General features: G+C 30.7%; 1 protein-coding gene across 3 annotated transcripts in view; it reads left to right on the top strand.

Annotated features, from left to right (window-relative positions):
* The window catches only part of LOC148599446 (innexin unc-9-like), a 73,967-nt gene that overhangs the window by 36,625 nt on the left and 20,604 nt on the right, over window positions 1-16,738 (top strand). Inside the window, exon 1 of one of the 3 annotated variants that reach the window (XM_088558414.1) lies at window positions 11,552-11,736. The exons of 1 other annotated variant lie outside the window; for it this stretch is intronic. In XM_088558414.1, the coding sequence (XP_088414540.1) occupies window positions 11,675-11,736 (62 nt within the window). In that variant the 5' untranslated portion in view covers window positions 11,552-11,674. Of the gene's footprint in view, window positions 1-11,551; window positions 11,771-16,738 lie in introns of those variants that run through there. One more of the 3 variants, XM_088558416.1, reaches the window with a different exon arrangement.

Raw genomic sequence — 16,738 nt, 5'->3', positions numbered from 1 at the left:
AAATTTCACCCGAATCTATTTTTAGATTTAAGTGGATTGTGAATAATTGCGCTCTTGTATCCTATAGATGTTGTCTGTTTCACAAAATGTAATAGATGAAAGACGAAATGATCTTTTTCCCATAATTTATTTAGAACTTGTGGTTAAGTAGTAAATTTCATCACATTTCTACATAATTTGCATGCTCACAAGCATGGTAGATTTGTCTGCATTTAAAAAGTAGTAAACATGACCATCTCGTTTGATTTACTTTACACAATATGACAACAACATTTGAAAACATGGTAAAGATGTAAAATTTAGTATACCCGGTGTTGCTGAAAAAAAATCCTGTCTGTAAATTGACCTTATTTACGACTAGAAATATCGTGAATTTGTGTTGCTCACACAAAACAGACTGATCCACTGACTTCATAAGACAAAAATGAAACCTTTTCGGTTGGGTTTAAAACGTTTCACATTTCTCATTATTGCGAGATATGTATTTCATTGTTTGTTAGTTTTTGCATTTTTTCACTTTAGTGGATAGTTTATTTATACTTTTGGAATTTATGTTCATGTTTTCTGTGGAGTTGTATCACTAATTTTACCATTGGTCTTGTTGTCCATGCTGTTTATGTCTTTATTATTGTTGCTGCTTTGAACCTTGACCTTTGTACATAACATAACCATGGTTAAATGTGATTTCATATGCATTGCTAATGAAAACAGAACATTGTAAAATAAACTATGATATAGTTTCATGTGTAACTCTCGATTGACAGGTGTGTAGTGGTACAAAAAAGTTTGTATCATTCTTATTTTTTGCTGTATGGGATATATGACGCGTTTTAACCTCAAGAAATTAATCCATGTTTGTACTTTTACCATTACTACAATAAACTTAAAGAATAAGCTACATGAGAATAAAGACGAATTTTGAATAGATAATTAATTTTCGTATTGTAGTGACTTTTTAACAAATAATTTGTGTAAAGGTTCTGATTTCCAAGCTTTTAAAAAATGAGAGAGCATTGATGATAAGCATAATTTATTTAATGTATTCTGTCCTTTTGAAAAAAGGCCTCAACGAAATTATATTTTTGATACATGACAACATGATTATCAGTCAAAATATTTAAGGTGATTGTGTCGTCATCAAATTTTTCTTTTCAGTTTTGAATGAAAATGACATCACACACCCAAATTGTTTGTAGTCACACTACATCCGGTCTTAAGTATTGTGATATAAAGTCTTTGATGTAGGGATTGAATAAATACACTTTGTTAGCAAAGGTGGGTTTAAAAATAAGATGAATAGATATCTAAAAAAATAAACATTGCATTTCGTTTTACCACAAATGACATCACGTCGTCAATAGATATTCGTGAGAAGTCGGACAAAATGACTTATTGCACTGAAATAAGTCATAAACCATTTCTGGAGTTCATACGTTGTAAACTAGTTTGATTCTCATTTGAGAGTTCATGTGACATATATTTAATATTTGTAGTAAAAAGCAATGAAATTAAATACCTGGATACATAATTGTTATAACTCAATTCTATATTTGTGAAAATTAACAAATTTGAAAACACCAAAAGGTTATTTAATCATGAAGTATATATCTACGTTTAATACTTCATTTCGAGTTTTGTGTGCAGCGTAAAACAAGCATTACTAAATCACATGCACTTCGTCGGCCTTTAAAATCGACTCATCCGGTAACAATTTAATCGTTTATTCTACATCAAGTATTCATTTATTCATTTTTTGAAGTATCACACACATCTGAAAGCAGCTAAATTTAATGTGTTAAAAGAAGAGTAGAATTAATTATAATGGTTGGCTACGTTTTACCTCAACGAACACTAAAATTTGAAGAGAAATGTATCAAATTTCCTTATTTACTCCTTATAAATGGATTATCAGGCAATTGCTGATTCATGTGTATTGTGCTCTTTGATTCATTATAACGGAGAATGAATTCATTCGGAACATTTCTGATGTTATTATGGCGTTGATGCAAATCATTCGGAACATTATCAATAGGACGAAATTGTAAATCATTCATATAGGATCGTTTTGGTTCTTTTGAAGCGATATGAAATCTACAATTTATTCATAACCCATTTCTGAAGGAGGACATCGATCCTACAGGAGTAATAATACTGTAATCTCTAAGCCAACTTCCGGTCCTAGTACAACCTGAAGTATTATATTGAATAAAAGAGCTTAACCAATAAAAAATATGTTTTAAAATGAAACCAAGCCTTTTGAAGTAGCTCATTAGTTAGTTTGAACACTTTTTAATAACTTTAGAGCATGGTAAAACGCCGAGCTATTTATATTCTGTTCGGACCCCCTCTGAGTTTATCGATTTTGATTCTTATCGTTTAAACCTATTTTGATGTATATCAAGCTGTAAATTCTTATGCCATATTTTGCTAACTTTTTACATTTATAATCTATTCATTGGGCAGAACGAGAGCGTTCCAAACAGAAAGCTATGTTGCCGTACAAGTTATATAGCAAACAATTACATGTATCGCATAATTTGTGTGTATTTTCGCATTTATACTTGTAGTTACGTCGATTTGAGGGATACGATTTTTTTTTTATTTTAAAGGTGTGCTTAGCTGCCATATGCTTAAGTTTGTTTAACAAAAAGATACACTTTCACCTAAATGTACTGTTTTGTTTTGTATTAGCACATGAGAACTCCGACAAAGTGCTGTAAAAACCTTATCATTTATTTATTTTTTAATTTAAAAACAAATTGATTGACTAAAAACTGTCAAAGCTTAGAGCTAGAAGAACATAAGCATCGCCATCTTTTATGATTTGCATATCTCCACAAGTTGTCCAGGGAAACAACTAGCTGCAAAAGCAATACATAAAACAAAATATATAAAGAATTTATGTCCATAAGGTACTATCTACAATTTGCATAGAAAACTTAAAAATTAATATGCATATACCTTCAATATGTGTTTATAAATTGCCTCAAGGCTTTTAATTTTTTATTATCTGAGTTTATTCTAATGCTTTGATCACATTCCATCAAAAAAAATTTAAATGTGCCAGTTGTATTTTTTCGTTACTCTTATAATAATATGACTTGTATGTAGAAAAACTAATTACAGTTAGAAAATAATTAAACCAGAAGTACTTTTTATCAAAAATTGTATATCCAAATTCCAAATGCTTCAGCTTAATTTTCATTTCAGTTTTAAATTAATGAACCGAAAGGATGTCATATATTCTTTTCCAAAATTCTGTAAGGAATGGACACGACATAAAGTAGTATTCATAATCTTCCAATTTTATACAGTAGTTACATAGGTTGCTATTAAGTATTTTTAATTTATACAAATTTTGTTTTGTTGGAACAATTTGCTACAACAGTTTCCATCTAAAAACTTAAAGCTTATTTTCCTGTAGAGGAAAGAAAATAAATTCATGTATGATTTTGTTAAGCATGTTTTTGTCTGCGTTCACAATTTTTAACCAATTATTTACACCAATAGATCCTTCCTGTTTTTTGGATACAATGTTATTGTACAGCATTTTTTTTCTTGAATTTTCAGTAATTAACATTTTCAACCGGTGATTTGGTATTGCTCTTTTTAAAGCATACATTTCGGAAATCCATCATTCTCATCAATGATGTAATTTATGTATAGTATACCCTCTTTAATTCAGTGGTCATAAAAGATAGTTTTATCGTTTAACTTAATGTTCTCGTTACTCCAAATTATTTGTTTTCTGACTTCGGCAAAAGATCTTGGTTGCTTTGTTTCCCTGTACCTGCTAAACATCAGGATTTAAAGACTTGTTTGTAAGATTCTGGAATTGTTTCAAAGCCCTTGTTAAGTTTGATGTCTGAGTCATTTGTTTAAATATTAACCATCTTTCTTCAAAAGTGCTTAAATATTTTATTGGTATTATCTTCCAGTTACAGATTTCTCCTGTGAACAATGTTTTTGCCCATAATGCTTTTAACGAAGTAAAGTAGCTTCTGATATCAATCATAACTACCCCCCTTTATTCTTCGAATTTATCATTAAATTACTTTTAACCTTATCTGGCTTATCATCCCAAATAAATTTGAAACATTTGTTTTCTAATTCTTTCAAGTACTTGTCTGGGATTGTTAATGAGTTTCCAATGAATGTAAATATAGGTATTAATAATGTCTTGATTATCAGAATTTTACCTAGTAAGGTGAGATTCCTTTTCTTCCATGATATTGATAACTTGTTCATTTTATCAATTTTTCTTTCCCAGTTTAATTTTTCCAAAATATATTCCAAGCGCTTTAATTGGTTTATCTGTCCATTTAATTCCTCTTCCGATTTTGTCTCTTGTTGTTTTCAGCTTTCCGACCTAAAGTCCCTCTGTTTTATTTCTATTCAAAATCAACCCAGAAAATGATCCAAATATTTCTATTTCATTCATTGCTAATTCTACATCGGTTTCCCAATTACAAAATAAAGTAGTATCATCGGCTAACTGAGAGATTTTGATAGTATGTGTACCACTATCAAGTTTTAAACTAAAACCTGGTTTGCTCTTAGTCGCTGTGCCATTATATCAACTGACAAAATAAATAAGGTTGATTGCTCTTTAATTCCGCAAAAAAAAAAAAAATAGATCCTTTGATTTTCAAAAATAATCACTATTCAATAACTGTGTATTTTTAAAGGACGTTAGATTAAGTTTGATCTTTAATTCCGAAAGCACTAAAAGGAAAAAAAGAAACAAAAAAGAAACAAACAAACATACAAACAAACAAGAAAAAAAAAAGAAAACTAACATCCTTGAAAAAAATTATAATGTCAGAAATATCTTAATTCTATACACCAAGCCGTCGTTCACGTCATGTTTGCGGCCGAAGAATTGGAACACCTGATTTTAGTGGTGTACGTGTGTTTTCTTTGTAAACTGTTAAATTATGTTCAGTTGTCCTTTTGGATGTTCACGGCGGTCATTTTCTTCTACGGATTTCGCCTCGATTGAACAACTAATCTGTATTTATGCTTATCTTTTCTTTATCTTTTCTTTATAACTTAAAATGAATACGGGCAATATTATGCAAAATGTACCTGATGAGACAAACATATCAACATTTCAAGTACCAGTCCACATAAATTTCAGACAATGCCAATGATGAAGTGATTCATGGTGAAGAAAAATCCACCAAACAAATGATGCTTTGTCAGTCTACATTTGCTATATTTTCACATAACAATAATCTTTTCTGCATTCGCATCTTCACTTTTTAGAAAATCATACATTCATCTTCCATTAAAATCAACAAAATGAAGTCAAACCAAAACCGATAACTCTTGCAAAATGCAAATTTCATGTACTATCAATATATTTTTTTCTCAAAAGCGCAAAAACGAAATGAAAAACTAAGACTGGTTTTGTGACCAATAACTGTTTCTTAATAAGAAATGAAACTGAATTTGGTATGATTTTGACATGACATGAATCACCTTCCGTCTAATTTTTAGAAAGACTTATACTTAATTATTACTAGATTGTATTACAGTTCAAATGAGTAATAGTTATTAAAACAAGATAGATATTACATTTGGTAAAGCATATTTCATGTGCACGTCTTTCTTACCTGCTTACTCTTGTGCCATCTTTCGTTGAAGTTTTATCTAATCTTTTTTCGGTACTAATTAAGGGTCTTCGAAGGCATGTGCGTCACGTTCCATTCCCATGACGAAAAACTTTGATATGCAGATTTAGGGGTTAATTGCATAGACTTCGTCCCAATGAGGACAACTATCAAGTTTGTCATATTGAGGACAATGCATATAATTGCAAATGGGGTAGTGTAAACCTATTGCTTGACCTGGGAGACCTTGATTAGCAAATTTACCTTCATTGTTATTTGCATTGGGGATGACAGACTTTGTTAAGACAATGCAAACTCAATTTTGACATGATAATTATTGTATATTGCAACAATATTCAGAGCTCGTTGTGAATAAATGGTAATCGATCTTCAATGCATAGTTTGGAAGATCTTCTTAAATAAGCGGTGGCAAGGGGTCCAAATAATTGAATAAAATGAGCACTCCCTCGGGGTACCGATAACCGTACATAGCTTTTATACAGCCCGTATATAAGCAAATATATTTGAGGGATTGAACACTTTTACATCAAAATGTATTTCCTAGTGGTAAGAATCCATTATAGGACTATAGCATCTTATAATTGTTCGTTGAAGACATGAATAGCCATTTGAACAACTTTGGGGTGCCCCAGTTCCTGAAGCATAACCGGAGCTATGTCTGGATATTGTCAGCATGTCGTAAGTTTAGGCATTCTTGAAGTCATTCATACGGCAAAATAATGTTGGGATAGTATTCTTGGCATTTAAGGACAACCATTCCAACATGTTCAATCTATGTTTTATTTGAATTTTTATAAAATGAAGGATTTAAGCGCAGTGTATTATTTGGATTTTTTTTGCCTTCTATATCAACACTTCTCTATATTGTCCCATGGACTTCTGGTAGATGGAAAAAAGGATAAAATAAATTCCTTATAGAAAAACCACGCATGGAAAGCCTTCTAAATGTAAGTGTTGCGCATGAAATGTTTTAAGAAATTCAATGCCTGGAAAAAGTGGCAAAAAGGGAGGGGGGCGAAGAGCAGCAAAAACCAAATCCAAAGGAGGGCATCATCGTCATAATCATCACCGTCATCAACAACAACAACGCCGTAAAGAGGCGGAGGCTGCGTCCTCTGGCGGGGGAGGTGGAGGAGAAGAAGAAAATGATGACCACCCCGCCGGACATGATATTCCACTAGGCGATTTTCAAGCCCCATTATTGGATTACTTTTTACCTGAAGGGTAAGCCAAAGTTTTAAATGGGAGTGCAATATTTAGGGTTAGTAGGAGTTGACTTTTTGCCTCAAGGATAAGCCAAAGTTTTGAATAGGAGTGCAATATGTTTAGGGATAGTAAGAGCTGACAATGCTTTGTAATTTATTATCTCTTTGTCAGAAAAAATGGAGCTAATTCTTACCAATAATAGATTTTAGAATTTATCAAAGTCTTTTTAGTTCAAATGCCTCCGTCAATTGGTTGCCAAGATTAACAAAATTATGCATATTGTATGTAGGACTTTTAACGATAATAATAATTTCTTCATTTCTATATGCCCATAATTCACTACAAAGGCTGGAATCTTAAAATATTCATTATATAGTAACTCATCAAAATTCCCGTGGTTATTGACGATAAAATACTCGACGGTCCATTATAATGTCTAAGAAAATGGATGAACACTTTATTCTCAAATTGTCGATATGTAAAATATATAACTTTAAGAAGTTTCTCCATAACTGACTCAATCTGTGTATTTATTGGTCAACTATTATCGACTAAGTGACATAAAGCGTCTAATTATGTCGATCTCGAAGCAATAAATGATGCATTAAGGCATTTACCAATGAATATCTACCCTGACAAAAGGACCTATAAGATGGCAAGATCTTGTAAAATCTGTTTGATCATGTTTTATTTCTGTCTGTTAAATTACTGTTTTCTTCTTAATAAGATGAGTGCGTTAGTAATGTCTAAGGTTTGTTTGAATGGCAGCAGCTTGTTGTTTTGTCTGGCTTTTATTTACTATGATTTCGGTTTCATGACACATAGGGAAAATCATGTTCAGATTATTTTCACGTGAAATCCATTTAATCTGCACATATGAAAAGTTCACATAAATTCACGTGAAATCCATTTAATCTGAACATATGAAAAGTTCACATAAATTCACGTGAAGGTTAAATTTATCCGAATTTAACATTTACACTGTCACAGATTCTGTTGATAGATTCAGGTGAATATCAATTGAAAATCATTTACACATTCACTTAGATTAATACGCATGCTATTTATATAACGTTTAGCCGGTCTACAAAAATATTGGCGGAATTTCTGCCTAGTTAAGTAACCTTCGCGAAAAATGTATTATTGTAAAAAAGAATTTCATGTAAGTTCTATAGTAATAGTGATATATATCGTAAACGTTCAAGGATTTTAAGTAGCTTTAACAACCTGTATATATTACAACGCTCAGTCTGATCCCAAAAATTCAAGATTTTTTTATTATCAAGCCATTTTATTTTCTAAATAACCATTAAATTTTTTATCTTAGTTATATTAACAGTAGACTAAATTTCAGATGTAATTGTATTACCTGACATTTACAAGGACAAAATTCATCTATCGTGATCATCGGTTAACTTGGTCACGTTTTTTGTTTAAAAATGGAAAGAATCGGACCTTTGTTTCCTCAAGCTTATTTTAATGGATTAAGCAAATACTAGGGCAGGATACGATGAAATGAATAAAACACGCCGTCGCATGCATTCAAGGAATATTGAATTTTCGTGTTTATTTTTCATTGTTGATAGCTAGCCTTGTAATTGATTCATAGTCTGTTCATAGTCTGACTTATAGATATGTCTTGAAACATTGTTTAGAACATGTAAATACGAAATTCAATACGATACAGTTTCTGATATATATTTTTAAAATTACCCCGGCCATTGAATTAGAGAATTTGTGCAACTATTGTAGCAAATCGTCAATTAAAACGTTTAAATGATGTATAACTGTAATCAGTGTCACAATGACGCTTAGACCTGAGTAATATATGTAGTAACTCAGGTTAAATGTTTGAATAATTAACGTGTTCATTGATTTGTTGACAACTTTAGGACTAAGGTTAATGCAGTTAATTGAAATAAAATCCATGGATTATGATCAATTTGTATTTCTTCATTAAAACCAGAGATAAATCTATTTTTGTTCCGGATATATGAAATAGATTGCGGGTGAGGTCGGACTAAATTCGACACCAGACATAAACAACTAAACACTGGAATTGTTGATAGAACATAATGTTTTATAAATGAGCAAAATGCAAATATTACAATTTGTAAAATTTATACTTACTTGAAAGAAGTAGTTAAGATAAGAGACATCCTCGAAACAAATAGGTCTAGGATTAAATATCATTCACCTTGAGCATGGTTAATAATATTGACCTCGATCTACAGGCATGACAGTTGACAGAATTATACAGAGTTGTTAATGTAGGGTCCAGTAAGCGGAAGCTTTTATAGAAAAACATAAAAATGAAACATTTATTTAACACTGAATAAACTGGAAAATCAGACAATAATGTGCTTTGCAAAGTGATCTGCTGTACACTATTCATAACTATGACTATTGTATCGCTACAAATTCACAACAATCGACAAATGTGTCATCCGAAATTGTGCTTTGTGCTATAGTTTTCTTTACGCTCATTATTTGTAGTGCATTTCAATTAATTTATTACATATCTAGACCATACTTCTGTGACAACTGGTGTAATATTCTTATTTTAATTGTTTGTCGCTGATTAATAAACAAATTACAAGATGATACCTACCGATTCACCTTGGCCATGTAAAGTCCAGCAGGTTGCTACTTAAACTTTAGTTCCAATTTTCCTTATTTAGGTTATTTTATGTTCTTTGCTGTGTGTTCCCTGTTATTTAGGTTATTTCATTTCATGTTCTTTGCTGTGTGTTCCCTGTTATTTAGGTTATTTCATGTCTTTTTCTGAGTGTTTCCCTGTTATTTTGGTTATTTCATGTTTTATGCTGAGTGTTTCTATGTTATTTTGGTTATTTCATGTTTTTTGCTGAGTGTTTCTCTGTTATTTAGGTTATTTCATGTTTTTTTGCTGAGTGTTTCTCTGTTATTTAGGTCATTTCATGTTTTTTTGCTGAGTGTTTCCCTGTAATTTAGGTTATTTCATGTCTTTTTCTGAGTGTTTCCCTGTTATTTTGGTCATTTCATGTACTTTGCTGAGTGTTTCTCTGTTATTTTTGTTACTTCATGTACTTTGCTGAGTGTTTCTCTGTTATTTTTGTTACTTCATGTTCTTTGTTGAGTGTTTCCATGTTATTTGGTTATTTCATGTTCTTTGCTGTGTGTTTCCCTATTATTTTGGTTATTTCATGTTCTATGCTGTGTGTTTCCCAGTTTTTTTGTTTTTGTTTTTGTTGTTATTTCATGTTTTTTGCTGTATATTTCCCTGTTATTTTTGTTATTTCATGTTCTTTGCTGTGCGTTTCCCTGTTATTTTGGTTAATTCATGTTCTTTGCTGTATATTTCCCTGCCAAGTCATTATACTTGATATTTATTATTTTTGATAACTGTTCGAACTTTGGTTCTCATGATATTGTCATATATTCATTCTGATCTGCAGTTGTTCATATATGGGGTTTAAGAGAGTGCTGGTGCTTCTGTAATACAATTTAGTGTGACAACGATGTATATATGTACCTGATATGGTAAAATACTCATAAAAGCCACATATTTGTATGGTTGCATTATTGGATGAATTGAGAGTTGTCGTTCATTATCTTTTTTTCGCTAGCTATATGTGTTGATTCAGTGTATTAAAAGAATGATGATTACTCAGTTATATTGTCATATATTTGTTTGTTTAATAAGGGGTATTACCAAATTATTTTTTTAAATCAATTCAAAAGTAATTTATTGATTTTTGTGTTATCAGTTGAATTTTGTTTTTATTTGGTTCATTATTATTATTATTATTATTATTATTATTATTATTTATTTATTCTAACTTGTCAAACACCCTACGTGATATTTAAATTGAATTTTTTTTTTAAATGACTATCGATCATCTATGTTGTTATTCCGGCAGTCTTGCTCGAGTTTTTGATTTCTTCATATTATAAATTGTCATGCAATTTCAAATTCTTCCGTCCAAAGAGACTGAAGTAAAAGTAAACATTACATGACGTTCAAGCAAGCAATTCCAGTAAATCTTTGTAATGAATAATTTTCTACCAAGGTTTAAAGTAACAACCATAAATAAAATATTTGAATAAAATAAATAAATATAAAAAATTTTGTACACGAGTATTTTTTCAATTTTTTTTCCAGATTGCAGTTCAAATTTTCCAATATCAAATTTTGTTTAAAACTGTCACGTGATATTTACAGTTGAATATTTAAATTTTAAGGAAATACACATTTGTTTTTTCTTCTTTTTTTTTCAATCGATGCCAAAATCTGATAAATAATGTAGAAAACCATCCATTGGAGAGTGATTCGATTTCAAACAATACGTTACTTTCCTAATTACACATTAATACTCGTGTAGGAGTTTATAAAGAAAAACACACATTAATCTGCTGATTATGTTTTATGGTATGACGTAACGTTCCGTCTGTCAAATGTTTAACACATTCCCGCCAATAAAATATTCGAAACTATTGCTGATTAATTGAATCTGATTGTTTTCAGGCCTGTTGCAATTCCGTTTTCAGTCAAATTATAGCATTCTGCTATTTGCTCACTAGTTTCTCGCGCTTGTATTTAAATTATTGATAATTCTTCTACTAGCAAGTATTGATGATTGTAAATATATTCTACCGAACAATAGGTATGGAAGGTGGTGCCATTGATCGTGCCGTTCGGAACACTATTTTACCTTCGGAAGAAACAAGCATGGTAGAACACATTTTGTAAGGAAGCAGAAATTTTTATGGCGGTATAATATCGGATATAAGAATGCATTTGAGACCACGTGTGGTGGAACTTTATTGGTTACCTGGGATTTAACTCAGAAATGATATGTTTTCTTTTTCGGAAGAAATTTGCGTATAAACCTGTCCCAGATGAGAAAATGATGTGAGTTATACTATTTCTTCAGTCTTTTCTCTATGTAAGTTTATCACATTTTATATTTAGTAAACATAACGGTCGATTTTCAATTAACTTTTTTGCCATTGATTATGACCCGTGTATGAAAATGGACGCTAGCTTTGCTTCTTTCCTTTATTTTGTATTTTTAGCATCGATTAGATTGGAAAACCCGTTTACGATAATACTACTAAGTATCATTAAGTATCAAAGAGTTAGATCGCACTGTCTATACGTATATTGTATTGCTATTAAAATTATAAGGGGAACATTTTTTTATAAAATAATAGGTGTACTCCTTATAACGTGCAATACCGAGATATAATTATTTTGTTTTTGGTGATGAAAAATAGAAGATAGATCACGTAAATTTAAAAAACAAAGAACTAATTTCCTCTGTTTCTGCAATTGTTTGATATTTATCTTTTCTTTTTACTTACTGGTTCAAAACAATTTCATTTTTTCCTCAAATGAAATAACTTTGCATTGCTTTTTTATTATATAATTTGAAGGTTTAAACTATTTTACTAAACAAGTTTAAATTCCGATCTGTTTATAATCACATAAATTTGTTTACTTCATTTTGATCATCCGCAAATTTCAAAATGATAATTCCGATTCGCAACGACTTTGATCTGTAAATTAATGTGATTAATTGGTGAAAAAAAATGTAATATTTTTTTCCAAGCTCAAATTTATATAGAACCACTTTGTTTTATTTGGTTTTTCTTCTCATTTAATTTTGAAAGACAACTGAAAGATCCTTGTCAAAATCAAACAACAGACTTGCAAAGTTAAGAATAAAAAGATGAAGCTTTTATGTTTACTCGACCAAGACGTAGAATCAATACAACACGTACGATTATCCTATGTCATGTCCATGTAATATAAATACAGGTGTTCATACAAGTAATCATACAAGCATTTCTATCATTCTCATTCGATTCTTTATCATGTTTACAGTTTTCATTACTGCTGATGGCGACAATGATATCACACATTCGGCAATCATGTCTACAGTTTCACTTTTTAGCATTTGGTACAGCTAATTATTTAAGTACCAATCTATAAAAAACTCCGACACTCTCAAGGGCAGAAATAAAACAAAGTCATCGAACAAACGATGCTGTTTAGGTCTACATATGTGAAAGTTATTATAGTCCTTTTTGTATTCTAATCATACATTTACCTTCTTCCTATATATATAACACAGCAAGAACGGTAAAATTTTGCAAAGTGCTAATTTCATATACAATGTGTATATTTTTTTTTTGTCTCCAAAATGCAACATATGTTACTGGATTATGGATTATAGAGGTTTAGGGGGTGGGTGTTTGACTTGCATGTATTATCTTCTTATATTACATATATAGAAAGACCGTTATACACCTTTACTATGAGGTGTTATATATCCGTTGTCTTTCTCTAATTAAATAGTTCATGTCTCTTTGTGACATTTATACAATGGTTCTAACAATGAATTAACTATGTTATCATTATACTGTTAACTTCAACAGGCAGGAAAAGACTAATGTGTAATGAGTTTATCTAAATTCTAACTTTTAGCTTTAAAATGGGCATTTTCAGACAAAAAATAAATCTGCTTTAAATATCTCTTTATCTCAGATATTCTAATGTTCATGATCAAATAAGACAAAACGACTGACACATATGAAAAGTTGAAAAGAATTGAGAATGAAACCTATATTACGCGAAGTGTTATATTTAGTACATTAATCCAGGTCATGCTCAATTAACCTGTGTGAACCAAACATCTGCTCAGAAGTAGGGTGCTTATTAGGTTGCGTTTGGACAAGTTAAGTATGTTATAAAGGATGAAGAAACTATATAACAGAGTTGTGTAACTTGTATATCTATATACTAATGTCAATTTATATATATGAAATACCGACTATGTTGAAATAACAATATTGTTATCGATATGAGCATTAAAAGCATTTCATCAAAACTCGGACGTTTCATGTCAACCGTTACAAATATATCATGCGTCAGTGATATAACCAATAACCGAAAAGTGCTTTGTGTCCGAAGCACTTGAGATCAATTGGTGATCGATGAAGTAAATTTGTATGGATGATGGTTGTTCTATCAAAATGTGATTAATCATTATTAAACTAAATCCCAAAGACAGTGGACAGATTACTATACAGGTTTTGTGAATGGATGTAAACATGATGACCATTGGATGAACTGAATTTTTTTCCCGATCATCTCGATGTAGTGGTTATTTGTTATTCTAGGTGAAACCAAACTATTGTTTACTTCAATGGTTTCGTTTCTTAAAATGTATATGATTGCAATAATCAAGCTCAAGCAAATCAAAAAAATGATGACACTCAACATTTTTATTCGCACCATGAGAACCGATTTGTTCACCATATACTAGTTTTCCTTTCCTCTGACGTCTCTCCGGACAAAACATGTAATGGTTAATCGGCGGGTGTTTCTAGAAAAGCAGACGACGCTTAACCTACCGGTGCACCTGGTCCATGCTTATAGTTTTTAGTTGAGTCCGAGTTTCGCTAAAGTATTGTTTCTTTGGTCGTGTTAGTATGGTTATTGCATGATATTTGTGTGTGTTTCTATCTAGTTTGTATCCTTTGATTATATTCTTATTCTTACCGCTCGAAACTTGGTTCAATTAATTACATTTTAACAAGGAATCAAAAACTCGAGCAAGACTGCCGGAATAACAACATAGATGATCGATAGTCATTTAAAAAAAATCAATTTAAATATCACGTAGGGTGTTTGACAAGTTAGAATAAATAATAATAATAATAATAATAATAATAATAATAATAATTAAATCTACACCTTCACTTAAATGACACAATAGTTTGCATTTTTGTTGCATATTCCTTGCGTAGACTGTTAAAAGTTTGTTCCTATGAAATTTGTCATGTTATTTTTCAACTAAATTTCCTTACCATCAAAATGAAATTTAAATATGTTGACAAACAAAAATGAAATGCGACATTCTCACATTTTTTTAGAATATCCATTTAATATTAACATGCCAAGGGATCGTCTTTGAAGACATGATGAATAATGTGAATTAAAAACATATAAAGTGCATGATAAAAGATAAAGCCCTTAAATTTCATAACAATTATGTCGCTTAACCTTTCATAGTCAGGGAGAGCATTCTATTTCTTCTGATTGTCGTTTACAAAAATAATGTACATTTCTTCTAACATTAAATGTTTCTTTAAAAAAAAAGAAAAAAGAAAGATTGTGCTAGTGTCATTGATTTTACACTCTTTTCAACTCGAAATCAGTTGTCTTTTTTATTCAAAATGTCATCACTAATAAACAGTTCTTAAAATTAGATCTTCTATAACTTTAACTGTGTCAACGGATTACATTAAAGCTGTTTACATATTAATGGAATACGAGTTTTCAATTGAATAATGAGTGTTATTGGACTAGTTTAAGTGCTACGAATGCTTAAACAGTATGAAATATAGTATACACAAATAATGTGCCTATTACACATATTTTGTTATAAAATCAGAGCCGTGAACATAATATTTAAGAGGCATAGTTATTTTAGACGCTTTCACCATACAACACTTTGAAATACTACGTATTTGGAAAATACTATAAAAACAGTTTGGCAGTTTTAAGTAAATGCATTTATTCCCTATGTGGACTAAAGAGAAGTGCTTCGAGAATGATACACGATAACCGCAAGTCCAGGAAATCTGGACTCTTTATGACTTTTTATGAACAACTTGGTGGGTGTTTCTAGAAAAGCAGAGTGCACGCTTACCCTACCGTTGCACCTGGTCCATACTACCAGTTTTTGTTGGAGTCTTAGTTGCTCATTTACTTTTGTTACTTTATATGTATTTTTGTTGGTTATTCTGTGTTCTTTGTTGTGTATGTCTGTTTTCCATGTCTGGTCTTTGTGCCTGGATTACATTATTTAGATTTCCGCTAGAATCTTGGTTCCTTAAATAACTCTTTAAGGAACGTTGATGTTCAAATTTATTGTAGGCACTTAGTTACAAGCTTTAAACATGTTTTCATCATTGCTCGTTTCTTTCCTATGTCATGTGTACGCCTTTGTTTTTTAACGTTAACAAGTATAAATGGTTTGGAATTTCACTTTTGTTTTTAATATTATGTGATATAATGGTCCGGTTTTATAGAAAATAAACAACTTGTGAATTTCGTCAAGTCCTTTATCGCCTCAAAGATCGACCAATAAGTTGGCTTACTGTTTGAAATTTTAGAATAAATACACAGTATGCGTCTCAATTACAGATTATTCATATGAAACCAGACCCTGCTACTATAATTGTTGCTCAGATTAAAGACTTTGTGTATCTTAGTCATGTGTCTGTCTATGAAATAAAGAGTCAAAGGAATGAGGAGAAAACAAATCGCCTCCCATGAGCAAGACTTCGTTATATGGATAAGCATCTAAAATAATTATTTTCATCATTTAAAACCATTTGAATTATATTTTTGTATTCACGATGGAAACATCTAACAGATTGATTTGTGTTATATTACATGATATCATTCTCAAATGAGTCATGTGAGTTCGTACGAGTACAATTGAGTTCGTCCATTTATACGTCATCCCTACCATGTGTCAGAGACAAGATGGCGGATTAATGTCCAATTAATCATTTTCCATTTGTGATATAGAGATTTGTTTAGCTATCCCAATCAATGTCAAACAATTTAGATTGACAAATATTCTGTTTGATTCCTTCATGTTCTGTGGTTCAATATAAAATAAATATTGATAGTTTCAAGTCCTTTTATTGACTTCTAGTATATAAATCCCATGTTCTTGATTGTGTCATGTGTTTGTTGGAATGCAACTGCTTTGAAACAAAAACGTATTAAATAATCAATACTTAGTAAGAAAATGAAATGAATTTGAATGATGTTAAATGCTTTTCGGTTTTTCATCTAAAATGATATTAAAGTTATTGTGCAAATTGAAACG

Source organism: Perna viridis, chromosome 13 (genome assembly GCF_037379345.1).
Source record: "Perna viridis isolate PV_CMFRI_1.1 ecotype Kerala chromosome 13, ASM3737934v1, whole genome shotgun sequence".
Taxonomy (NCBI): Eukaryota; Metazoa; Mollusca; class Bivalvia; order Mytilida; family Mytilidae; genus Perna; species Perna viridis.
The sequence above is the reverse complement of the archived record's forward strand: the minus strand, read 5'-3'. Positions and strand labels throughout refer to the sequence as shown.